The sequence below is a fragment of the Micromys minutus genome (assembly GCF_963924665.1).
Source record: "Micromys minutus genome assembly, chromosome: 3".
Classification (NCBI taxonomy): domain Eukaryota; kingdom Metazoa; phylum Chordata; class Mammalia; order Rodentia; family Muridae; genus Micromys; species Micromys minutus.
Genome location: NC_137972.1, coordinates 93,932,535 through 93,958,851, shown reverse-complemented (window position 1 = coordinate 93,958,851; position 26,317 = coordinate 93,932,535). Strand labels below are relative to the sequence as shown.

The window sequence follows — 26,317 nt, the reverse complement described above, 5'->3', positions numbered from 1 at the left end:
AATCAAAACAACCCTGAGATTCCACCTCACACCAGTCAGATTGGCCAAGATCCAAAACTCAGATGACAGCAGATGCTGGCGAGGCTGCGGAGAAAGAGGAACACTTCTCCACTGTTGGTGGGGTTGCAAGCTAATACAACCACTCTGGAAATCTGTCTGGCGATACCTCAGAAAATTGGATATAGTACTACCTGAAGACCCAGCTATTCCACTTCTGGGCTTATACCCCAGAGACACTTTAATACACAACAAAGATATATGCACCACAATGTTCATAGCGGCTCTATTTATAATAGCCAGAAGCTGGAAGGAACCCAGATGTCCTTCAGAAGATGAATGGATACAAAAATTGTGGTACATATACACAATGGAATACTACTCAGCCACCAGAAACAATGACTTAACCAAATTCTTAAGAAAATGGCTGCATCTAGAGAATATCATCCTGAGTGAGATAACCCAGTCACAAAAGAACAGACATAATATGCAGTCACTGATAGTGGGATGCTAACCCCAGAGGCTTGCACTCCCCCAGAAACAACTCACAGACTGTATGAATTCCAAGAAATAAAGAAAACAAAACAAAAAAAAATATTTACAATATAAGAAAACTTTAACTATTTCCATGTTACATTTTGTTTTACATGTACTTTAGCTCATTGTAACTATTAAGTTTTCAAGGCATACAACCAAACCTTGAAAAAATCAAGTACTGACTAAAAAATATATTCATATAGTTTTATATAAAAATTATGTTAAAATCTGATAAAAAAGTACTGACAAAAAATGTATAATTTTAAGCAAAAAATGTTTAAAATCTGTACATTTATCTTTGTTTTGTAAAATAAAGTTGTTTAAAAAAAAAGAGAGTGTGCGTGAATGTGAATGTGAACATGTGTGTGTTTGTGTGGTGTGTGTGTGTGCATGCATCTGTATGTATGAGTGTGTATGTGTGTGTGGTGTGTGCATGTGTATGGTGTATGTGTGTGCATATGTACACGTGTAAGTGTGTGTGATGTCCTTAGGTGTGCTCACAGACACTCGAGAAGGACATCACTGTATAACGCTGCTGTTCTCATCTTTATTTCCTTGAGGCCCGAGCGAGGCTAGAAGCTAGAAAATGGCAGTGAGCCTCCTGTCTTTGCCCCACACAGCACTAGCTTTCTTTGTGAGTGGTGGAGATTTGAACTCAGATGCTCAGGTCCTCTCACCCCATGCTGTCTCCCTAACCCAGTGTAAAACAATTCCCACTTCCTTACAAGAAAAAGAAAAAAGCAAACAAGCAAACAAAAAGCAAAACAAAATCTAACCAACGGTGTAGGACTATAAGTTAATGGTGGTTGTCTCTAGAAATTATTTCATTATATTAAGACTTGTATTTTCATCAATGAATATTCATTACTTTTAAATATACATACTTGTTTTCACTTTAACTCTAGCCTTTCCTCCCTATTTCTAGCTGACTTATTTTGGTCATAGAGGCCAGCATGAGCCTCCGTGGGCTCCATGATCTCCCTCGGTTTGAAAAGTGAAGGTTGCTAGCACACAGTGGAGCTTTAACAAGCAGTCATGGGAAATGTATTCCATGAACTTCAGATTTGCATCACACAAAGCTGTCCAAAAGAAGACTCTGTTCTTTTAAGCCTCTTTTCCTTTTCCTTTAAAACAACTCAAAAGGAACCTATTTTTACCACTGTATTAGACACTTAAACTTCCAGCAACCCAAGTAAGACTGGCACATTTTTCAAAGAGAAGGTGCCACAAGCCATGTCCTTTCCACTAAGCCATGAACTCTAGAGGAAGAAAGGAGGCAGAAGTTGGTCAGCTTTGGTCAGGTCTACAGGAAACAGAGATACACTCTTTCATTTTATATTGCTTAAGTTGAGGGGAATGGGGTACAAGCATCTCAGGTGGGGTCCCCAGCACTCACACAGAGGAGGGAAAGAATCAACTGACACAAACTGTCTCCTGATCTCCATATGCATGCTGGGTCATGTGCATATCCCCACCCCCACAGGCATGAATACATTAACAATTTTAATGTTCTGTTAATACGTTAAGATTTATTTATGTGCATGAGTGCTTGCCTGCATGTATGTATGTGCAGCACATGCATGCAGTACTCATGGAAGTCAGAAGAGCGTGTCAGATCCCCGGAGTTATGAATGGCTGTGAGCTATCAGGTAGATGCTCAGAATTAGATCCAGGACTTTTGGAAGAACAGGTGCTCTTACCACTGAGCTATCTCTCCAGCCCCTAATTTTAGATTTTAAATTAAAAAAACAACACATTTAAGCCAGCTAATTTGAACTGCAGACAGTATATACTAGGTCTCCATGAGTAGGAAAGAGAACTAAGAAGGGCCCCCAGGCCAGGCTGGGTTCCGTGTCTTCTATGCTGCACTGTTTTCCTAACAAGGGCAGCTGCTATTCATTTATACTTTAAGTCTTATTAGAGGTTCCTATCACCTCTACTGTAACATTTATTACAAATCGTGTAACTTTTTTAATTGGTTATTTTATGTATTTACATTTCAAATATTATCCCCTTCCCATTCCCTCCCCCTTCTCCCAGCTTCTATGAAAATGCACCCACTCCACACACCCACTCCAACCTCAACACCCTGGCACTCCCCCACTGGGGAAACAAGCCTTCACAGGACCAAGGGCTTCAAGAAGTGGGGAATAGTAAGGAGTTGATGCAATCAATATACATTAAATATATGTATGAAATTCTTGAAAAACAAATAAATATTTTTTTTAAATCACATAACTTAATGTCCATGCTAAAACCAAAGACCCTTAGAAAAGCTCTCACCAGATGCTGTGTGGAGGGCCATGCCTGCGGGCACGTGAATCGGATAGCCAGGAAAGGCGAAGTTGGCACCACAGCTGGCGGTGTTCTAGACATAAGAGGTGGGTATCACAACTCATAAAAGGACCAGAATTGTATCTTTCACCTCGTTATCACAGGGAGTCAAAGCCATGATTTTCAAGAGGACCACGATTTGACTATGCTTACCAATGAAAGCTGATCTATCTAACTAAAGAGTGCGTTAGTAACTGGTTCAAATCATTCCATCAAGGGAAATTCTACTGCAGTGTGAGCTGTGAGGCCGGTGAGTCATAATGGCCAAAATGGACATCATCGTATAACAGGGGCTCAATGCGCAGCCATGCCTGGACCACTCTTTTCAAGGGGTCAAATGTAAGAGCCATAACTGTTTACAAGAATCTTCCAGACTATAATTGATCTTTAGCTGTACTTTAAAGTAGATATATTAGAATAGATATAATGCATTTATAATGTATAAATTTATATGATTAAAAACCAACTATATCGAGGTAAAGGAACATTTTTGTCTATTAGATTTGCAAAAGTTCTTGAAAAGGCCAGATTGCTGTCGAGGATTCTGCAAAATGAATGGCTAGTTAGAACTTCATCACTGTGGAGAGTTGGATGTTGGAGATAGAGAGCCAAAATTCTCTTGGACTTTCCTGATTTCCCATAATAGCTGTGTGTCACCTGCCTGCTTCCCTTTGACCTATGGTTCTAACAGTTTCTGACTGACAGAACTTTTGAAACCTGTAATGAGGCCACTAGCTTCCCCCAACCCAGAAGCTAAGAATGTCCTAAAATAGCACCCAAATTCTACAACTGAGAACTTCCCCCCCTCCCTCCCCCCTCCCTCCCTCCCTCCCTTCCTCCCTCCCTCTCTCCCTCCTTCCCTCTCTCTCTCCCCACCCCACTCTCTCTCTCTTTCTATAACCTGCCTGCTTAATCTCCTAGTCATCTATTTACTGAATACACTGACTTGTGTCTTTTGTTCTGTGACTACTGAAGTTCACACACACATTTTTGTGGTAAACATTTCACTAGTAGCAGACTGAACCCATGTTCTTGGCCTATGGTCATTCCCATTTGGCTCAAAATGAATTCTCTCCCCTTTGAAACAAGAGCTATACTCTACTGTGGCATAAGTCACATGTAGTGCTGTTGAGGCTGTGATCGAAATTGTTTTTCTTGAACTATTTGTATAAGAGTATATGATAACTGGGACAACTCTTTGTAAGAACAATTTTGCAAATGCCATAATTTAAAATAGGCATGACCACTGTCTCAGAAATTCAACCTCTAGGAATTGACCTAATTATCGCACAAACGACAGGCATGTGCAAATATAACCAGTAATAATTCTACATGAGAAAATGGAAATAATTTAAATATCCCATCAACAAAGTATTGCTTAACTAAACTGTGGCAGTCTACTATGGTAGATCTTCATTTACTAGCAGCGAGAGTTCCTCATTATTAGTTAAAGAGGCAGGCCATGAAAAGAAGGGAGAAAACAGGAAGGAGGAAGCAAGTGAAGGAAAAGAGGGAGAAGAAGATGGCAGAAACAGTATCGGAAGCAATTTTACTGTGTACCCTGAAAGGTAATATGGCATTTCAAAGAACTACAATGATTATCTCTGAAGAGCAGGCTCACTCACAGTTTGCTTCTAAATTTGTTTTTATTTTTTACAGCGTAGTATGTCTGTAAATAAGGAAACCAATGTTTCCGTAAGTCTCAAAGACATAGATGTCCCACTGATCTCCTGTCAAAGCAGAGCTATTGTCAAGCAAACCCTCCCAGGAGTGTGATCTTAATAAAGATTCACATCCCAGGAAGGTAGTCCACGGGCAAGAACGCAGTGGGAAGTAGGTCGTGGATTATGACCATCAACGCCATGGTATGGGAAGGAAATGTTCATCTCTATCTGAAAACTACTCAATTTCTATAAACACATAAAATCTTATTATCTCCCTCCAAGTCATAGAGAGAAAAAATAATTTTCCTTCACCAAAGTAAAGTAAAAACAACAAAAATTGAGCAAAGCATTCTGCCTAATGAAAAAACATCATTCTATTCTTGAAGAAATGAAAATCAGGAAGAAAGATACATCAAAATTATGCACTTTAGGGGCACCGAGTATGTACTCTTGCATGGCACATTAAATCCCCACACACTATCATTTCAGGAATGGCTTAACTTTGATGCATAACCTCTCTTGAGGATGACAACCAGGAGACTCGTTCACTGCAAGGCTCCTGAGGCGTAGGATCCATTGCTGAGCCTCTGGTTTCCCACATCTCCCCCAATTCAGGCTGAGGGCCATGCACTCTATCTGTGCTCAGCCTTCTGCACCCCATACAAGCTACATACCAGGTCTTCTGGTGTAAAGCTTGGGAGAGTTCTGCCAGCTGGGATCAGCAACGATGCTGCACAGAAAACAAGGTGGGACACAATTATCAGAACTTACTTCTTTACATTGCCACATATAAGTAATTTTGTTTTTAATATAGAGTTTATTGAAATTAATTTTTATATGATATATTCTGATCACAGTTGATTATAATTTTTAATATATTCTCAATAGGTCATGTTAGACTAAGCTAAATTCTAAACTTACTAGCTCTGTCTGAGGGGAACGGTATTGAAGTTTCCTGGCAACTTTAAAGACTTCACAGTTGAATGACTTTAAGTCAACACCAACTCTCATTAAAATGAAGCAGACTGTACTTCAGAAATCCATAATGAAACATATAAATTGTCTTTGATAAGTAAGGAAGCTCTAATGCACCCCAACAACCTTTCACTGGGAAAGAATATTTTCAGAACATACTAGAGATGATGCTTATTGATTAAAAAGCACATAAGCCGAGACAAACAGCGACCATGAGTGGAGGGGTGTGGTAATGGCGCAGACACGACCTGCTGAGTAAGGGCACTGCTACCCTTTCATAAGCCCTGACTTCTGATCCTACGCCTGTGTCAAGGAGCTCACCTGTAACTCCCACTCCAGGGGGAACTGGTATCTCTGGCCTCTGCAGGCACCGGCGCTCATGTGAGAAGACATACTCACATACTTAGACACATAATTAAAATTTATACCTTAAAAAGAAGATGTGGTGCATGTATGCAATGAAATTTTAGAAAGAAAAGTAGAATTGTGATATTTGCAAGGAAATACGCAGAACTGAAAGTCCTTACATGATAACACAAAGCTACTCACAATGACAGATAGCTCATGATTTCTCTCATGGGAAGCCAGGATTTATGTGTGTTCACACATGCATGGCTGTGACATGTATGTGTATGGTGCCACCAGAAGGGGAACCATGAGTAAAGATCTTTGTGGGGGAGAGCGGGCAGTAGACTATTGACAGGAAAGCAGAAGGCAGGACTTCAGTGAGGGGGGCAGATGGAGACAGAGGTCAGAGGGGAGGACTGAATTACAGCAAAGGACAATGGCACATATGAATTAAAATGCATAATAAATTAAAAGTAATTCTTAAAAACATCACTTTGTCTTTAATAAAGGCAGGATATTGTTAGCTTGCTTATGCAGCCATGGACGAGAATGAGGTCAATTATGCCTCTATTTTCACATACCATGCCAAGAAAAACTGCCCCAAGGTCTGTTTTTTGACACCAGAATGGCTCCATCACATACAACAAACAGCTCAAAGATGACCATGCTCCCCACGTGAAATACACGTGAGACTGTGACTACTCGTTAACAAAGCACACAGTTATGGTGACCCTCTGCTCATCTGCGGCTTGGCTTATTAGCAGGCATTCTGTTGGAAAAGCCAAATGACAAACACCTGGAGTGGCAGGAACTCAAAGGTATTAATGTCATAATCATCTGGAGTGAGCAAAGCTGGCGCTGCAACAGCTCAAGACTGTGCAGATAAGGAATGCTCTTTGACATTTGAATCCTGAAGAAAACCAGCAACAGACCTTCTCTCCTAAGTTCCCTGTAAAAGCTCCTAAAGGACAGTTCTCCGTGTTTAAGGGGGTCAAACAAAGCAATAAGAGAACACACTTCTTCACAGACTCCAGAATAAAACCCAGAACTGACAGAGCTATAAAGTTCTGTGCAGGCCCCACTTAATCTTAATGCGAGGTTCACAAGTTCTACGTCGTTAAACTTGCCTGAAAATTTAAAATATTCAACTTTGTTTCATAACCGAGTAATTTTTCATTAAATATATTTTTTTGACTCAAATGAAATGTTATAATTTTAGATTCCATAGATGTATTCTAGGAACATTAAATTAAGAACAATAAATTTTATAATAACGCAAGAATTCAACTCTACAAGCATAATGTAAAAATGTTCAACATAATAATCTGGTTCAACTATATTAAAACCTGTAAGTACCTTTTTCTACTCCACAACCAAAATCCTGTTCTCATTTTGAGTTTATACAAATTTTAATACAAGAACCACATGTCTTAGAGTGACTACTGCTATGGAAATACCATAACCAAAGCAATTTGAGAAGGAAATGGTTTATTTGACTTTACATTTCCACATACAAGTCCATCACTAATGAAAGTCAGGACAGGAACTCAAGCAGAGCAGGAACCCAGAGGCAGGAGCAAAGGCCATAAAGAGCTACAGCTACAGGATTTCTTTCCATGGTTTGCTCGGCCTGTTTCATATAGAACCCAGGATCACCAGCCCAGAGATGGCACCACCCACAATGCGCTGGGTCCTCCCCCACCAATCACTAACTAAGAAATTTTTCTATATAGGCTTGCCTGTCTTGCAGAGCCATTTTCTCAGTTGAGACTCCCTGTGACTCTGCCCCCAAGTGAACTCTGATTGCTGAATAAAGATGTTGACAGCTAATAGCTAGGTAGAATAGACATGGGTAGGACTGAGGTTTCATGGGCGTGGGGGAGAGAAGGACCATGAAGAATGAGGAGAGGAAGGAGGAGAAGCAGCCATGGGTTAAGAGTCAAGAAGGTGTGGGTTTTGCAGGCTTGAGAAAGAAGAAGGTGCAGGAGGGAAAATGAGGAGCTGCCATGAGTTAACTGAACAATAAAAAAAAAAAAAAGTGGCCCTGTAGGCTGGCCAATTGCAGTTAAGAGCAGCCCATATGAAACACGGTAAGTGGTAAGTAGTAATCCAGGGTTATTAATAAGAAAGTAGATTCTAATAACATGGAGGTTAGGTATCTGCCCAGTTCTTGTGCTGATGAATGCTTATTGTAAATATAAAAGCTGTGAATGCGTCTTTCATCCAGGAATTCAATAAACCAACGGCTGGATATAAACTTCAGACTGGGATTCAAGTAATTCATACAACACAGCTTGACCTACTAGGCCATCTGGTCGATCCTTTCTTGATTAAAGCAAGCAGAAGCCAGCCAGCTTTCTCAGCAGGAACAGTACTTGCCACATAACACTGACTATATGAGCTTGATCTACAGAACCCACACACATATAAAGCCAGATGTGTTACCATGAATCTTAATAACAATAACAATAATAATAATAAACCATCCAGGATCTAGAGGCAAGCTAGCCTGAAGTACATAGCATGTCAGAAATAAGAAAGTCCCTAACTCAACAATGTGGAAGAAGAAAAGCAACATGAAACTTGTCTTTAGGCCTACACACACACACACACACACACACACACACACGCGCACACACACACACACACACACATACACACATACATGGACAGACATATATATTTAGATATATACTGTACACACATGGACATAGTAAGTGAATTTCTAAAATGTAACAGTTTACGAATAAAGGATTTTTTTTAGGAAAATAAAGACAAAGTGGGTTTGAGAAATGGTCCAACACTAAGAGTACAGTTCTTGAGTTCAGCTCTCTTACTCAGCTCCCTCTTCTGGCCTCTGCAGGCACCTGCACACACATGCATATACCCATACAAAGACATGCAGATCTACACAATGAAAAATAAACAACAAATTGTTTAAGGACTATGAAAACTTATAGCTGAAATCATAAGAGGGGATCTGATCACAAGCTTTGCCTCCACAAGCTTCTATAGGGTAAGGGCCCATCTCTCACCATGTCTGCTCAATATCAAACCAGACACTCTATCAAGGTCATCTAAGAAAAAGAAATAAAAAGCACAAAAACCAGAAATGAGAAAGCAAAATTATCTCTATCTGTAAATAATATGAACCAACACACAGAAAACGACTGAGTCCACAAAAAATAAATAAGTGAGTTCTATAAAGTTTTAGATTCAAATCTATTTTTTTAATTTTTATTGAATATTCTCTGTATTTACATTTCAAATGTTATATCATTTTCCCCACACTCCCACCCCCTCCCCTTGCTTCCATGAAGGTGTTCCTTCTCCCAAACACCCTCTCCCACCTCAGTGCCTTGGGGTTCCCCATATTGGGAAAACAAGTTTCCACTGGACCAAAGGCCTCTCCTCCAGTTGATGCCAGACAATGCCATCCTCTGCTACATATGCAACTGGAGCCATGGGTCTTTTCATGTGTGCCCATGGGTTGGTGTTTTAGTACCTGGGAGTTCTGAAGGGTTTGGTTGGTTGATAATGTTGCTCTTCCCATGGGGTTGCAAATCCTTTCAGCTCCTTCAATCTGTTCTCTATCTCCTTCGGTAGGGTCCCCATATTCAGTCAAATGGTTAGCTGCAAGCATCCTCATCTGTATCAGTATGGCTCTAGCAGAGCCTCTGAGGATGCATCCATATCAGGTTCCTGCCAGTCAGCACTACTTGGCATCAGCAATAGTGACTGGGTTTGGTGGCTGCATATGGGGTGTATCCCCAGGTGAGGCAGTCTCTGGATGGTTTTTTTTTTTTTTTTTAATCCCTGCTCCTCTATTTGTCCCTGTATTTCCTCTTGTGAGTATTTTGTTCTCCATTCTAAGAAGGACTGAGGCATCTACATTTGGTCTTCCTTCTTTTTGAGCTTCATACAGTCTGTGGATTGTTTCTTGGGTATTCTGAGTTTTTTGGACTAGTATTCACTTATCAGTGAGTGCATACCATGTGTGTTTTTATGACTGAGTTACCGCACTCGTGATGATAGCTCCTAGTTCTATCCATTTGCCTAAGAATTTCATAAAGTCACTGTTTCTAATAGCTGAGTAGTACTCCATTGTGTAAATATACCACACTTTCTGTATCCAATCCTTTGTTGAAGGACATCTGGGTTCTTTCCACCTTCTGGCTATTATAAATAAGACTACTATAAAAATGGTGGAGCATGTGTCCTTGTTATATGTTGGATCATGTTTTGGGTATATGCCCAGGAATGATATAGCTGGGTCCTCAGGTAGTACTATGTCCAATTTTCTAAGGAACTGCCAGGCTGATTTCCAGAGAGGTTGTATCAGCTTCTAATCCCACCAACAATGGAGGAGTGTTCCTCTTTCTCCACATCCTCACCAGCATCTGCTGTCACCTGAGATTTTGATCTCAGCCATCCTGACTGGTGTGAGGTAGAAGCTCAGGGTTTTTTTTGCAAATCAATTTTTAAAAGTCAATTGTGATGCAGGTGGTAGTGTTGCATGCCTTTGATCCCAGCACTCAGGAGAGAGAGAGGCAGGACGATCTCTGAGTTAGAGACCAGCCTACTAAGCAAGTTGCAGGACGGCCAAGGCAAGACAGAGAAACTGTATCTTGAAAAACCAAAAACCGAAATCAACAACAAAGAAGTCAGTTGTGGTTTTGAGTAAAAACAGCCTACCTTAAAAAAAAAAAAATCAAACTATGACAGCATTTTTAAAAGCAAATACTTGGGGCTGTGGGGTTGTCTCAGTGGTTAAGACTACCTTAATCACTCTTAACCTTGCTCTTGCTGAAGATCCAGGTTCAATTCCCAGAAACCCCATAGCAGCTCATCCCCATCCATAACCTCAGTTCCGGGTATAGTGCCTGTTTCTAACCTCCTTGGGCACCATCACACATGTGGCATACAGCCATACACATATAAAACAGACATTTATACAAATAAAAATGTAAAAATAAAACTTACACATAACGTCACTCAAGAAGGTTAAAAGATCTGTACCTCTAATACAAAGAGGTTTTTAAAGTGAAATTGAAAAGGATATGATGAGAGTGGCGTGCCTGCAATTCCTGTACCCTGGAGGCTAAGACAGGAGGATTGTAAGTTTGAGGGCAACCCAGGACACACAGTGTATGATTTAAAAGAGCATTGCCCCGGAATCTCATACATTTGAATACCTGGTTCCCAGCTCTGAACTGTCTAGGAAGATTAGGATGCAGGCCTTAGTGCATGTCACTGGGTGTGGTCTTTGAGGTTTCAAAAACACTCGTTCCATTCCCCGTGGATCTCTTTCTCTGCCTAGAGGTGTAGATCAAGATGTAAGGTCTCAGCTGTTTCTTCATTTCACCATTACGGAATCTGACCCTCTGAAACTATAAGCCAACTTACATGCTTCTCTCTTAAGTTGCCTTGATTTTGATGCTTTATCACAGCAACAGAAAAGTAACTAAGACCCACAGTGAGAGCCTGTCAAGGGAAGAAAGAAAAAGAGAAGGGAGGGATGGAAGGTAGACGGGAAGGAGATGGAGGGAGAGGGACTGACTGATTAAGCCAGTGGTTCTCAATCTCCCTAATGCTTCAGTCCTTTAACACAGTGCTTCATGTTGTGGTGACCCCAGCCATAAAATTATTTTCATTGATACTTCAATTTTTTAAATTTTTCTACTATTATGAATCATAATACACATATCTGATATGCAATCCTGTGAAAGAGCTGTTTGACCCCACAGGCTGAAAATCGCTGATTTAAACAGACACAAACAAAAAATACTTCTACTCATGAACTTTTTGAAGTAATTGATAAATTAAAATTGACACAGTACCCAAAATAACATACAAATGCTATTCAATCTCTACCAAAACTCTAATTGTACCCTAACAGAAATGGGGGGGATCTAAAGTTCTCAACCAGACCATAAGTAAATTTCAAAAATTGAGACAATCCAGAGAAAACTAAATCAAAGCTGGGTTGATGGTAGGTAAAAAGTCTGCTGTGTAAGCATGAGGACTTGCCTTTGGCGCCTCAGCACTCACCTGAAAGACAATGCACATGTAAGCCCAGAGCCCCTATGGTGGAACAGCAGGCCGAGGCAGGAGACCTTAATCCCCTTAAGATCAAGGGCCAGCTAGTCAGGCACACACAGTGGCAACGATTCCTCTCATAGACCTATTGAGGTTGAAGACAAACACCAGCACCTGAGCTTGTCCTCTGACCTTCATACCTGCATGGTCTGCTCATGAATATATGTGCACAGGCACACACAAACACACAGAAACTAAAAGAAAAGGAAAATCAAGGGTATCACATTTCCAATTTTAAGATTATACTACAAAGCCAGGCACAGGGTGTGTGTATAGCTATAGTTCATATTCAGGAATCGGAGACAGGGAAAGTTGCTTAAAATTTTTTTTAATGGAATTCAAGATCAGCCTGAGTCTGGTTTAGAAATAAATATTCTAATATTAATTAAAATTATTCCCTTTTTCCTTCATCTGTACTTGGGGAGCTGCACACCACACCAACCCCTACCCTACAGCCCTGCCTAAGTCCTAAGAGTCCTGCTCTAACAAGGACTCCTGCCCTGTCAGAGCTCTATCTCTTTATGATCTGCACCTACATTTGCTCTAACCCAGGACACACAGCTTCAACTGCCTGCTAGAAGACCTGCTCCAACCCAAGAAACCTAGGCCAGCTAACACCAGAGACAACCAGATGGTGAAAGACAAACACAAGAACATAATCAACAGAAGCCAATGAAACATCGTACCTTAGAACCCAGCTCCCCTTCTACAGCAAGGCCTGGATATCCTAACACACCAACACACCAGAAGAGCAAGATTGGGACTTTAAATCTCACTCATGAAGATGATAGAGGCATTTAAAGATGATATAAATAATTCCCTTAAATAAATAGAAAAAAACATATCCAAACGTGTAGGAGCCCCTAAAAAGGAAAGAAATAAATCCCTTAAAGAAATACAGGGTAATATAATCAAGCAGGAGAAAAAAAATGAATGAATCAGCCGAAGACTAAAAATGAAAACAGAAGCAATAAAATACACAAATGGAGGCACCAGAGGTGGAAAACCTTGGAACAAGAACAGGAACTACAGAAGTAAGCATCAGTAATAGATTATAGGAGATGGAAGAGAAACTCTCGGGCATAAAAGATACCATATAAGAAATTGATACACCATTCAAAGAAAACATCAAACTTATAAAATTCCTAACTCAAAACATTTAATAAATTTGGGACATAATGAAAAAACATATCTAAGAATAATAGGACTAGAAGAGAGTGATGACTAGCAGTTCAAAAGGGCAGAAACCATCCAACAAAATCATAAAACTTCCCCAACCTAAAGAAAGGGATAGCTATAAATGTAAATAAAGACTATAAATCAAATAGATTAGACTGGAAAAAAAGATCCTCCCACAATATAATAATCAAAATATTGAATGTACAGAACAAGAGAATATTAAAAACTGCAAGAACAAAAGGACAAGAAACATATAAAGCCAGACCTATGACAATTACATCTGATTTCTCAAGAGAAACTCTAGGATCCAGAAGATCCTGGACAGTTGTCATACAGACCCTAAGAGACCACAAAGGCCAGCCCAGATTACTATACTCAGCAAAACTCTCAATCACCATAGATGAAGAAACCAAGATGTTCTATGGCAAAACCAAGTTTAAACAATATCTTTCTATTAATCCAGTCCTACAGAAGATATTAAAAGGACAGTTCCACCATAGGAGGGAAACAACACCCAATAAAATACAAGAAATTAATAATCTCACAGCAAACCAAAACCAAAAAAAGAGACTCACACACAAACACACACACACACACACACACACACACACAGAGTAACACCTCCAATAACAAAATAACAGGTATTAACAACCATTGATCATTAATATTTCTCAACATTAAAGTGCTCAATTCACCAATGAAATAACTAATACACTGGATATGTAAACAGGATTCATCATTCTACTACACACAAGAAACACACCTCAGCAAAAAAGACAGACACTACCTCAGAGTAAAGAGCTGGAAAAAGGTTTTCCACACAAATGAATATATTTAAAAAAAAAAAAAACTAGAGTAGCCATTCAAATATCTAATAGAATATCCTTTCAACCAGAACTAATCAAAAGAGATGGAGAACGACACTTCATATTCATCAAAATAAAAATCCACAAAGATGAAGTCTCAATTCTGAATATCTATGTACCAAATTCAAGGGCATCCACATTCATAAAAGAAACTACTAAAACTCAAAACACACACTGAATCCCATAAAATAATAGTGGGAAACTTCAACACCCAACTCTTACCAGTTGGCATGTCATCAAAACAGAAACTAAACAGAGATTAATAGAAGTTATGAACCAAATTAATTTAACAGATATATATAGAACCATCCACCCAAAAACAAAAGAATATACCTTCTTCTCAACACTGTACAAACCTGCTCCAAAGTTAATCAAATAACCAGACAGAAAACAAGCCTCAACAGATACAAGAAGATTGAAATAACCCCTTCTTTCTATCAGATCACCACAGATTAAGGCTGGACTTCAACAACAACAGAAAGCCCACATACACATGGAAACTGAACAACTCTTTACTCAATGATCACTTAAAGAAGAAATAAAAACTTTTTAGAACTCAATAAAAATGAAGGCACAAGGTACCCAAACTTATGGGACACAAAGCAGTACTAACAGGACAACTCATAGCACTAAGTGTCTTCATAAAGAAATTGGAGAGATCTCATAATAGCAACTTAACAGTAAACCTGAATATTCTAGAACAAAAAGAAGCAAACACATGAAGAGGAATAGATGGAAGGAAAAGAGTCAAACTCAGGGCCAAAATCAACCAATCAGAAACAAAGAGAACTATACAAAGAATCAGAAAAACCAAAAGCTGGTTCTTTAAGAAAATCAACAAGATAGACAAACCCTTACCCAAACTTACTAAAAGATACAGAGACAGTATCCAAATTAACAAAATCATATATGAAAAGGGAGACATAACAACAGAAACTAAGGAAATTCAAAGAATCATTAGGCCTTACTTCTAAAGCCTATATTCAACAAAACTGAAAAGTCTAAATAAAAATGGATAATTTCTAGACAGATACCATATACCAAAGTTAAACTAAAACCAGGTAAACCATTTAAACTATTTCCAAACCCCTAGGGAATAGAAGCAGTCATTAAAAACTCTCCATTCCACACCCCCAAAGAAGTCCAAGGCCAGATGATTTTTAGTACAAAGTTCTACCAGGTTTTCAAAGAAGAGCTAATACCACTACTCCTCTAACTATTCCACAATAAGACAACAAAAGGAGATACAAATTGAGAAAGAAGAAGTCAAGGTATCACTATTCACAGATGATAGGATAGTATACATAAGTGACCCCCAAAATTCTACCAGAGAACTCCTACAGCTGATAAACAACTTCAGCAAAGTGGCTGGATATAAAGTTAACTCAAAGAAATCAGTAGCCCTTCTTTATATAAATAGGCTAAGAAAGAAACTCAGAAAGCAACACCCTTCACAATAGCCACAAATAATATAAAATATCTTAGTGTGACTCTAAGCAAGTGAAAGATCTATATGAGAAAAACACGAAAATCCCTGAAGAAAAGCATTGAAAATATCCGCAGACAAAAAGATCTCCTATAACCCAAAAGCTCAGATTACTCAAATACAATTCACAGACTACATGAAGCTCAAGAAGAAGGAAGGCCAAAATGTAGATGCTTCAATTCTTCTTAGGAGGGGGAACAAAAATATTCACAAGAAAAAATACAAAGACAAGGTTTGGAGCAGAGACTGAAAGAAAGGCCATCCAGAGACTGCTCCACCTGGGGATCCACCCCATATACAGTCACCAAACCCAGACACTATTGGGGATGCCAAGAAGTGCATGATGACAGGAGCCTGATATAGCTGTCTCCTGAGAGGTTCTGCCAGAGCCTGACAAATACAGAGAAGGAAGCTCGCAGCCACCCATTAAACTGAGAATGGGGTCCCCAATGGAGGATATCAAGGACTGAAGGGGTTTGCAACCCTATAAAAAACAATAATATCAACCAACTAGAGCTCCCAGGAACTAAAACACTATCCAAAGAGCACACATGGATGAATTCATGGCTCCAGCTGTATATGTAGCAGAGGATGGCCTTGTTGGGCATCAATGGGAGGAGAAGCCCTTGGTCTTGCCATGGCTCGATGCCCCAGTGTAGGGGAATGCCAGAGCAGAGAGGTGGGAGGAATAGGGGGAGAGCACCCTCATAAAAGCAGGGGAGGGGATGGGAAAGGGGGTTTCTGGAGAGGAAACCAGGAAAGGGGATAATAACATTTGAAATGTAAATAAAAGATATTCAATAATAAAAAAAAAAGATCTCCCATGTTCATGGATCAGTAGGATTAACATGGTGAAAATAGCCATCTTACCAAAAGCAATCTGCAGATTTAATGCAATTCCCATCAAAATTATGACACACTTTTTACAGAACTTGAAAGAGAAATTCTCAACTTCATATAGAAAAAAATAAAATAAAAAATAATACAAGGATAGCCTATACCATCTTGAACAATAAAAGAACCTCTGGATAAATCGCCATCCCTGACCTGAAGCTGTACTAAAGAGTAATAATAATAAAAACTATATGGTATCAGTACAGAAACAGATGTTTGATCAGTGAAATAAACCCACATAGCTATGGACACTTGATTTTTGACAAAGAAGCCAAATCCACACAATGGAGAAAAGAAAGCATCTTCAACAAATGGTGCTGGTCTAACTAAATGTCTTCATGCAGAAGAACGCAAATAGATCCATATTTATCTCCCTGCACAAAGCTCAAGTCCAAGTGGATCAAGGACTTCAACATAAAACCAGATCACTGAATCTAATAGAAGAGAAAGAGGGAAGTATCTTTGAACACATTGGCAAAGAGAAAAATCCTGAACAGAACACCAATGGCTCAGGCTCTGAGACCAGCAGTTGATAAATGGGACCTCATGAAACTGAAAACCTTCTGTAAGGCAAAGGACACTGTAAATAGGACAAAATGGCAGCCTGCAGATTGGAAAAAGATTTTCACCAACCCTATATCCAACAAAGAGCTGTTACACACACACACACACACACACACACACACACACACACACACATTCCACCACCAACAGCAGCAGCAAGACATTAATGAGTTGGTTTAGTTGCACGCCTGCCGGCCTCTCTGCCGACTCTGGGATCTGCACAGCAGTCCTCACCCGTGCAGCAGCTGCTGATCCACTGAGCCACTTCCCAGGCCCGAATCCATATTTAACAACAAAAAACAAATCTTGAAAACTGGTAACATAAAACATTCCTAAGAAGTGAATAATATAGCCAATAAATAAATAAATAAATAAATAACAGAGCGAACAAGTTTCAAAAACAGAACCAATGGATGTAAATGACTTATTCAATTGTAGATTTTGTTTCAGCTCGCTATCAGAAGAAATAAAAGGATTGTAGCAGTTTAAGTTATTTTAATCAGCCTTTGTAAAGCATACCGCATGAAGATACAATTAAGAAGTACTTCAGTTTTACAAGGCTATTCATTTCAAGTGTACCCAGAATGAAGACGGATCAGAACAGGGTCTGTAATGCACTTTTCTTCCTAAGCCTCTTCACTGTAAACTTCAAGGAAGAGAATAAGAAAAACTGTCTTATTTTAAATGTAATTATTTCCATTATTCTAACTTCCAAGGCAGAAGAATCAAAAACAAGGTGCTGAGTAAAATCGAGCTGGATCCAGCCTTTGCCAGCTTGTTTTGTGATTTAAATCACTGGTAATATTACCATCTTCCTGGTAAAACTGAGCACCACAATTGTGAATGACAAGAAAAATGACGAGTTTTTACGTGTGTTTTTGATGAAAAGACATTGAAATGCTTTCCTCCTCGTGCACACACCTTCTCACCAACCTCGACACAAGAGCTTCCGTTAACTGAGAACCAGAGGCTCTGCAGCCAAGCGTGGAAGCTCACTCCTGTAATGCCAGCTCTCAGCAGCTGAGGCAGAGGACAAGAGTCTGAGGCTAGCCTGGGTGACGACAGCGAGTTCCACCCTCAAAGCGGGAAGAAAAGTATTGAGATTTGCAAAAGTGCTAAACAGGGTGGTAGGGACGGGAATCCTGACAAAACAGAAGAATAAGAGACACAAGCACAAAGAAACAATCACGGGTAAAACATGGTCAGCCTGTCCGATTCACAAGGAAACTCCCATGACTCTGTGTGTGTGTGTGTGCATGCATGTGTGCCTGTATGGTATATGCTCATGTTTATGTGGTAAGTATGCAGTGAATACACATTTGTATGTTCACTATATGTTTGTATGTACGATATATGTACATGTGATGCATATCTGTGGTATGTGCATGGCAGATGTGTGGTATATGCATGTGTGTATGGTATATGTGTGTGGTATATGCTCATGTGGTATATGCATGTGTGTATGGTGTATGTGTGTGATATATGCTCATGTGGTATATGCATGTGTGGTCGGTGTTTGTGTGTGATATTTGCACATATATGTATGTAGTATGTTGCTGTATATACACATGCGTGTATACTTGCACAGGCTGCAGTATACATCTATCAGTCTCTGCCTTTTGCCTTTGGAGACAGTCTCTCACTGAACCTGCAGCTAGGCTGGAGGCCAGCAAGCCCCCACAATCCTTTTCTCCCCACCCCTCATGGCTCTAGGGTCAAATGATGTTCACAAGAGCACACACAGATCTTTACATGGGTATTAAGATTGAAGCTCAGGCCCTCATGCTTGCACACGAAGGCTCTTACCCACTAAGCCATCTCTGCCATCCTCCTATAACTGACCCTTACAGAGCCACACCTTAATTTTAAGTTTAGTAAAGAATTTTATGTTTGGTAATTCAATACTAACTTACTAATTTATCTCATTTTCATAATTGCTCCCACACTTCAACTATTTTTAATGGAAGGGGTGGGGCAGAAAGAACCTAGCTGAAGCCTGTCTCTCGCCTGCTGAGAATGAAGAAAGTCAGCACAGGCACTGGAGAGCGATGCTCGGAGCCTACAGGCACTGGCTGCCCTTCCGAGAACCCAGGTTCCACTGCCAGCACCCACATGGTGGCTCACAACCACCCGTAACTCCAGCTCCAGGAGACCTGTTGCTCTCGTCTGACCTCCAAGGGGTACCATACATATAATACACACGGCAGATGTGCTTGCAGACAAAACACCCATGCACATGAAATAAAAAGAATAATTTTTTAAAATTCTAGAAAAATTAACATTTTCTGTGAGGTTGCCAACTTAGGGATAATATTTCTTTTATAGTAACATATTTTTGTTAAAATAGCAATAACCCAGGGTTATAACCTTAATATGTATGACACCAGGTGGGACCTTACTCCTTTTCTGAGACATTTTCTGGAACCCTTAAGCAAGACTATTGACACTGTTTACAGAGAGATCTCCCTGTTCTGAAGTGTCACCACGTCAACTAGAATCCGGTCAGGGATTCCTTAGGAACCACCTGTAATCTAAGTACTTAGCAATACTTCGAAGATAAAAGCCTCAAACCCACCAAAACCTTGTGTATGCCTGCTACAGAGAAGGCAACGGGCAGCTCTTGGAGAAGCCCATCCCACACCTTCTCTCAGCCCTCACCATCTTAAGAAATGCTATGGTACAGGACCAGGGCGTGTGGAACAGGCTTCAGGCACCACACCAGGCTGAGAGGGTAGCCAGAGGCCCTGACACAGCCCAAGAAGCAGGCCAAGGTGGGAAAAATAATGCTTCCTGGGGGACAGAGGAACAAAAGGAAAGAGAAAGCAATAGCAAAGGCAGCAGGGAAGGACTCTGCCTTCGGAGGCACTCAGAAGGCCTGCCAAGTGTCAGCCATGCTTGGAATGAGGAGGTCACCTTCCCATTCCCTGGCTGGGATGAGGAAGGCCACCTCCTCCACTCCTTGTGCCCAACACATCTCTTGCTACTTACCACTGTCTTGGGCCTACTGAACACTGTAATATAGTTTGGTAAGATAAGTAAATGAATAAATAAATATCATAAAATAAATCGTCTCAGATCCTGACAGAACCTAGTTTCATCCTTGTTCTGGATTGTGTAACTTTGAATTAAACTCATTTGAAAGGATATGTATATATACACATGTGTGTGTGCACACCGTGTTTTCATTAACCAAACTCTGCCTCCCTCAGAAACTCTTTTCTGCACTGAAGCCAAGGATCCCATTTTTCCTGAGTTGAGGACCTAACAGGTCATCAGCCTGCAGTGAGTAATGGTGCAGAGCTGCATCTGTCCCTGTGTCTGTCCCTGTCCCACTGACAGACGCTTTCTTTTCATTGTGACTGACACAGTTTTCATAGAAGTTTCCAAACATACCAAGAGTAATCTAATCATTACTGACGGTGTAATCCAAATACCACCCTTCCTTGTTACAAACACTATTCTCACACACTTTAACTAAAACCAATAGAATCTATTCCTGTGTACACGCCCAGATGTGCATTCAGGCAACCTAGGGCTTATAGAAATCGGAAAGAAATAGATAAAGAAAGGTCAGATACATTAGTATTCCTTTGATCTTTTATTAGTCTTTACCAGTCTAAGTTGACACACACAAATTTGGACAATTTTTTTCTTAATGATGAAGCTCTAGATTTAGAAAATCCAATAATAAAACAAAAAGCATATAATTAATCCCTTGCTACTACTTTATATGGCCCAAACTATAAGGGGGCCCAAATTATCTCTGAATTCTTTTTTCCTCTGTTTTGCTTCCAATACAATAATGAATTTGTAATGAGCATAGAGAGAAGGTAGGGAGGGGAAGGAAGGAGAGGGGAAGAAAAAGGGAGGGGAGAAGAGAGAGGGGAGGAAGGGGAGAGAAGGGAGAGGAGAAGAGGGAGGGGAGGAAGGGAAGGGAGAGGAGAACAGGGAGGGGAGGAAGGGAAGGGAAGGGAGGAAACAAACACAAACCTTCCAGTACCTACCTTTCCCACTAGCTCCCTCAAAACACCCAGTCAGCTTCATAGAAATAACATCAGACATGCTAAACTTACAAACTATATCCCCTTTGTTTCTCTAGAGTAATGGTCATCAGTTTTACCAAATTAATTTTAAAATACTAGTTTTAACAACCTCAGTTCGTTTCTTTTCATCAACACTTACACTGTGTTCCTCTAATTGAATCATAGAAAGGTGAGGCCCTCTCTGCCTTAAGAACATTAGTTATCATGACTACAAGGCAGCAGCACATATGAATTTGTTCTGAACACACAGTCTGTTTTCTCTCCGACCTGTTGGCTGCAGTGTTGGCGGTAAGGGTAAGCCCTGTGGCAGCTGCAAAGTGAATACCGGTGCCTGAACACTATTTCGGAAGAAGTCCTCTGTTGCTTTCGATTGTAAAACTTTGGTTTCCCAGAGCTGCAATAAAAAAAAAATAATAATAATAAATTTAAAAAAGATATTGTTTAAAAACAATCATTAAGATTATGGGCTTTTTTTCCCCTCGGGTGTTTATAGTTTCTGTGGACAACACACAGAACACATCCTAACACTGCTGAAGGGCAGAAGTGTGACTTCTCAGGCTGTGAAGATGAAACAGGAGAGTCCTGGGAGCACAAACCTTCTTCAGGTCTTTCAACACCTGCTCCTCGATGCCTTCCTCAGCAAACAGGTCCCTCACGCCCTCCATGACATCTTCAATTACAGATCGGTAGAGTTTGGGCTACATGAAAGCAATTGGTAGAGGTTTTCATTCTTCAAAGACATGCAGATGCCCTCTCTAATCCTCAGTTTAAAGAAAAGCTTCCACAAGGTTAGTCAGCACATCTGATCGCAGTGCTGTGTGACTCCTTACAAACTGTATTAGCTGCCTGTAATCCCTCGGAGGCCCCCATCCAAAGGCTGAACTCAGGACTACAAGGACCCTGGGGTGATTTCGAAATGTGTGGCTATGCTTGCGCTCATACATCTTGGCTTCAGTGTGTGTAACTAACCTTCCTGCTTCTCTTTGAACAGGAAATTGAAAGCAGCTGAAAATAGGCCCGTCTTTTTCAAACTACCATTTTCACAAAGCAGTCACTATTAGTGAACTACCAGGGATCTAAAAAAGGCTCAGACCTTAGGATGGGACTGTCAAAAGCCTGCCCTGCTTCCAAAGTACACATGGGGAGAAGGCAGCTGAGAGCATGACCGGGCTGAAACACAACCGCATCCCTGCGTTCACATGAGCTTCCTGTAACAATCGTACGAGCATGAACAAAACCAAGACGGTGAAACCAAGCCACGGGACAAAATTAGCCAGAATCTACCCAGTCAGTCACCCATTGAACCAACAGCACAAGAAGCATGTGAAATATACTCAAGGGTTTGTGTGTGTGTGTGTGTGTGTGTGTGTATGTGTGTGTGTGTAAGTGGGGGGGGAGGGGAAGAGAGAGAGATAACATCCAGTAAAACAGGATTCCGGTTGCTTTTACAGTTGCTTACTTAATCCGGCCCAGATGAAAACTAGGCTTTCTTGGACTGCTTTTTCCATGCTTCCCACAAAAATACTCTCACTCCAGGAACGGCACATTTTAAACTAATCCTTCTAAAGATCCAGGGTAAGTCTATGAATAGACCAATCAGTAACATTTAAATGTTGTTCACAGGCAGACCCATTAAGACTAAGTGCCCCCAGATGAGCTGCTTCTTCTCCAAGAGTCTACCCTGATAAAGGTTTCTAAACTGGGGCTTCTGTTTTAATCCCAGCTAGACGATCGCACTTAAGAGCTGCAGGGGAAAACCCCCAGGGCTAAAAACATCTTTTAAGATCTGCCCTTGAAGTTAACAGAAGCAGTCCAAAAGAAGCCAATAAAATACAATTTTTCAAAAGCAAAGTAATTACTGAACATAGTCTCTCTTGTAGGACTGCCATTAAACTTTATATTGTGTTCTCTATATTATCTTTATTAAAACTATATATAGTCTGAACCGCCATCTTACCCTGTATCTCAAAAAAATTTTTTTCTTCATTGGCCATAACAATCAGGTAAAGTGGTATTCGTGGAAAGGTTATATTTGAGCATCATACTTTATACTTCGTAAAACAAAGTGAACAACATGAGTATGTCTCCAAAAATGGAGCCTTTTATGCTGTGTACACACATGTGTATACACACTGACTCATTGTCTTTCTGGAAATGTGCGTCTGCTGATACTGGTTTTGCCTTCAACTCGGGATTTTTAATTTGATGGAGGATCTAACAAGCGCCGTTTTGCCTGTAAATTCTCACTGTGAGGTTTAGCTGTCCTTATGGCAATGTTTGTGGGTTTCCTATTCAAGCATTAAGATGTTAAAGGACAAGGAAAAGCAAGAACATGAGACAACAACCCAAATCACATCACCTCTCATTCCGGATTAGGAAGTAATACAGCATGAACCAGCTAAAGAAAGGGATTAGGGCTGGAGGCTGCGCTGAAGGCACTGAGGTAGGATCCTGAGTGTGAAGCCAGCCTAATGTTACTTTACATGACCTAGGCAAAAAGAAAAGACAAGGAAGGAGAGAGGGAGGGAGGGAGAGAGAGAGGGAGAAGAGGGATGACACGGAAAGAAAGAAAAACCTGAGAATTTCCGAAACAGGGAGGAAATCGTGCTGAGTGAAGGTGCTCTGCCGGCCTCCACAGGATTTCTAGTGCCCTAACCTATGTGACCTCAGTTGGAGTGGGACGCACACTTTTTCAAATGAGATAAGAGCCCCCACGCGGCTGTCTTCTGTTTCCTGTAACCCATGATGAGAAGGGGGTGCCTATCAAAGTCTGCAGCTCGTCACGGAGGGTGTGGGCAAAGCCTACCCGCCTCCTTACCACCAGGTTGACGAAGGCCATGCCGGCCGCTCTGCGCCCAACCGTTTGCGCCTGCGTGGCAGAGGGCTGCCAGGCTCGCCTTTGAACCGTGGGTGCTCGTTGCTGTGCAACCGCGAGGCCGCTGGGGGCGGAGCTGAGTAGGGCGGGACAAGAAAGAAGGTTAGAGGTTGGAGGGATGAAGTTTAGGCGTGGCATGGGTGTGGTAAGGCGTCTAACTAGCTTTAGCAGAATTGGGTGGTGCCAGTTGCAGCAGCTTTACCTTCGAAGGATGTGGGGAGAAGAAAGAGGGCAATCCCTGCTTTCCCACGTCTCACTAAACACCACTCACAGCGGCACTCCATGCTGCCGAATAAAAACATGACAAGAGCCAGTCTTCTGTGACTGGTGGTTGAAGCGTGAGCAAAAGCAGCAGCAACTCCACCTGGGAAAGCGTTAAAAATACAAATGAAAGCCGGAAAGACGCTTGCTGCCAAGTCTGACCCATGTGCTAGAAAGGGAGTAGGGCTCTAGAAGCCTGTCCTCTGATCTCCATAGGTACATTTGTGCCATGGGCACACAGACAATCCATCCGTTAATATGCGTGAAAGAGATTAAAACAACTAAGGGTTCATAAACGTAAACCTCTCTGCCGAATCAGGGACTGACAACTAGCTGCACAGCATCATGGTGACTTCAAAATGGTCTCCAAATAGTTCTGATGGGCATTAAAATGAGACCCACTGTCCTAAGACACACTCCGTAGTGGGGCCACATTAAAATTACCCGAAGGTGCTTTTCCTTTTAAAGGCTTAGTGCCTGAGTCTCCCCCGTAGCATATGATTTAAAATGTAGCCTGAAGATGAAGAATTACTGTTTAAACCAAGTCCCCAGTGCCACCCTGCCTCCTCTGGTCTTCAGGCAGAAGTTGCCACCTTTCAGCTTTGTCCTATAATTCTCTCTGTCTCTCTGTCTCTCTCCTTCCCCCCCCCTTTCCCTCCCTCCCCCTCTCTCTCCCTCCCTCCCTTCTTCTCTTTCCTTTTCTCCCTCCCTCTCTCTTTCCCTCTCTCCCTCCCTCCCTTCTTCTCTTTCTTTTTCTCCCTCCCTCTCTCTTTCCCTCTCTCCCTCCCTCCCTTTTTCTCTTTCCCCCTTCCTCCCCTTCCTCTCCCTCCCTCCATTCTTCTTTCTTTTTCTCCCTCCCTCTCTCTTTCCCTCTCTTTCCTCCCTCCCTTTTTCTCTTTCCCCCTTCCTCCCCTTCCCGAACCCTCCCTCCTCCTGTCTCTCTTCTCTCTTGGGCTTGGAGGAACTTAACTAGTTAAAGGTGAAGACAGATTTAGGCACATGTGGCCCCACTAGCTCAAAGGAGAAAGAAACATCGACTTCCAGCACTCTGCCTCCAAACAGCTTTTCTAATCTGAAGATAGCTCTCGACCTAACAGATGGTTATGTGATGATTTAAAATCCCATTAGGGTTTAGAGTTGACTGCTTGCTTATTTGTGTGTGTGAGAGCAATAGAGCTGTGTGTGATTGCACACTCTGAATTGGCTTGCCTGGACCAGGTGTAAGCTTCTAGCAGCTGATTCATTTGGTGTCATTTAGAAGACTTTTCCTAAATTGAAAACTACTGGGAATTTCTTTACAAAAAGCCATTAAGTAAGTGTGGTGATTTTTAATGGTTATGTCGCTCTATGTGACAATTTACTACCTCAAATATACAAAGTGACTTACCTTTCACCCAAAATAGAAAAGCTAAAAGCAAGCATTGATTGCTTCTGATATTATAAAATCCAATTAAATTATTCTAGCTGGGAAAAAAGAAAGCTGAAAGGCTCTTGTTTTCCATCTCTCCTTGCAAGGGTTTCAGATTGTAATCCTAAAAGCACAGAATGGGTAACAATCTAACATTCAGTGACAGCATACCAAACAGTGTACTTCATCATCCATTATACCTTCCTCAAAGCTACGGAGTAGACCATGTGTAGTTTACATTTAGGTTTGGACCTTGGTACCCATAAGAAGTATGACTAACAATTGTTACTGCCTAGATCATGAGATACACTATAGAAAAGCTATACAACACTGGTTGAGCAATCTCAGTGACTCTCAGGTTGCCCTCTTGGGTATCTGAATGGTCACTGGTAGATGCTGCTTTGGTTTCTTCCCAGTAGTCAACAGTGACCATTAAAGGAAGCATGCTTGAATCCAAGGTCTAGGTTGTTACACCTTAGATATGAAATGTCTCAAAGGAACAGGTGTTAAGGCTTCATACTCAGTGCAGCAGCATGCCCAGGTATGAATTCCAGAAGCTGATTGGATTATTATGGGGTTTTTGTCATTATTCAGGCCAAGATATGTGACAGAAACAACTGATGTTGAAGAAGACTTATTTTAATCACAGCTTCAAACATTCTCTCCACTACGACAAAATGGTTCCGTTTGTTTCTGGAATTACTGGATTTGTTGGGATCGAAGCCTAGGCTCTGGGGAACCCAACAAGTTAGGTTCTGCCACCCACTGTCAGTGAACAGGGAAAATG

The 26,317-nt window shown here is 41.0% G+C and overlaps 1 protein-coding gene across 1 annotated transcript in view; it reads right to left on the bottom strand.

Annotated features, from left to right (window-relative positions):
* The window catches only part of GTF2A1L (general transcription factor IIA subunit 1 like), a gene marked incomplete at its 3' end in the record, with an annotated part of 46,659 nt that extends 22,815 nt beyond the window's left edge, over positions 1-23,844 (bottom strand). The window contains exons 1-5 of the mRNA XM_080913701.1: positions 23,805-23,844; positions 21,583-21,684; positions 21,254-21,380; positions 5,207-5,262; positions 2,818-2,902 (exon numbers count right to left, since the gene is read on the bottom strand). Of these exons, the coding sequence (XP_080769827.1) occupies positions 2,818-2,902; positions 5,207-5,262; positions 21,254-21,380; positions 21,583-21,684; positions 23,805-23,825 (391 nt within the window). The 5' untranslated portion in view covers positions 23,826-23,844. The remainder of the gene's footprint in view (positions 1-2,817; positions 2,903-5,206; positions 5,263-21,253; positions 21,381-21,582; positions 21,685-23,804) is intronic.
* Positions 23,845-26,317: the final 2,473 nt, after the last annotated feature.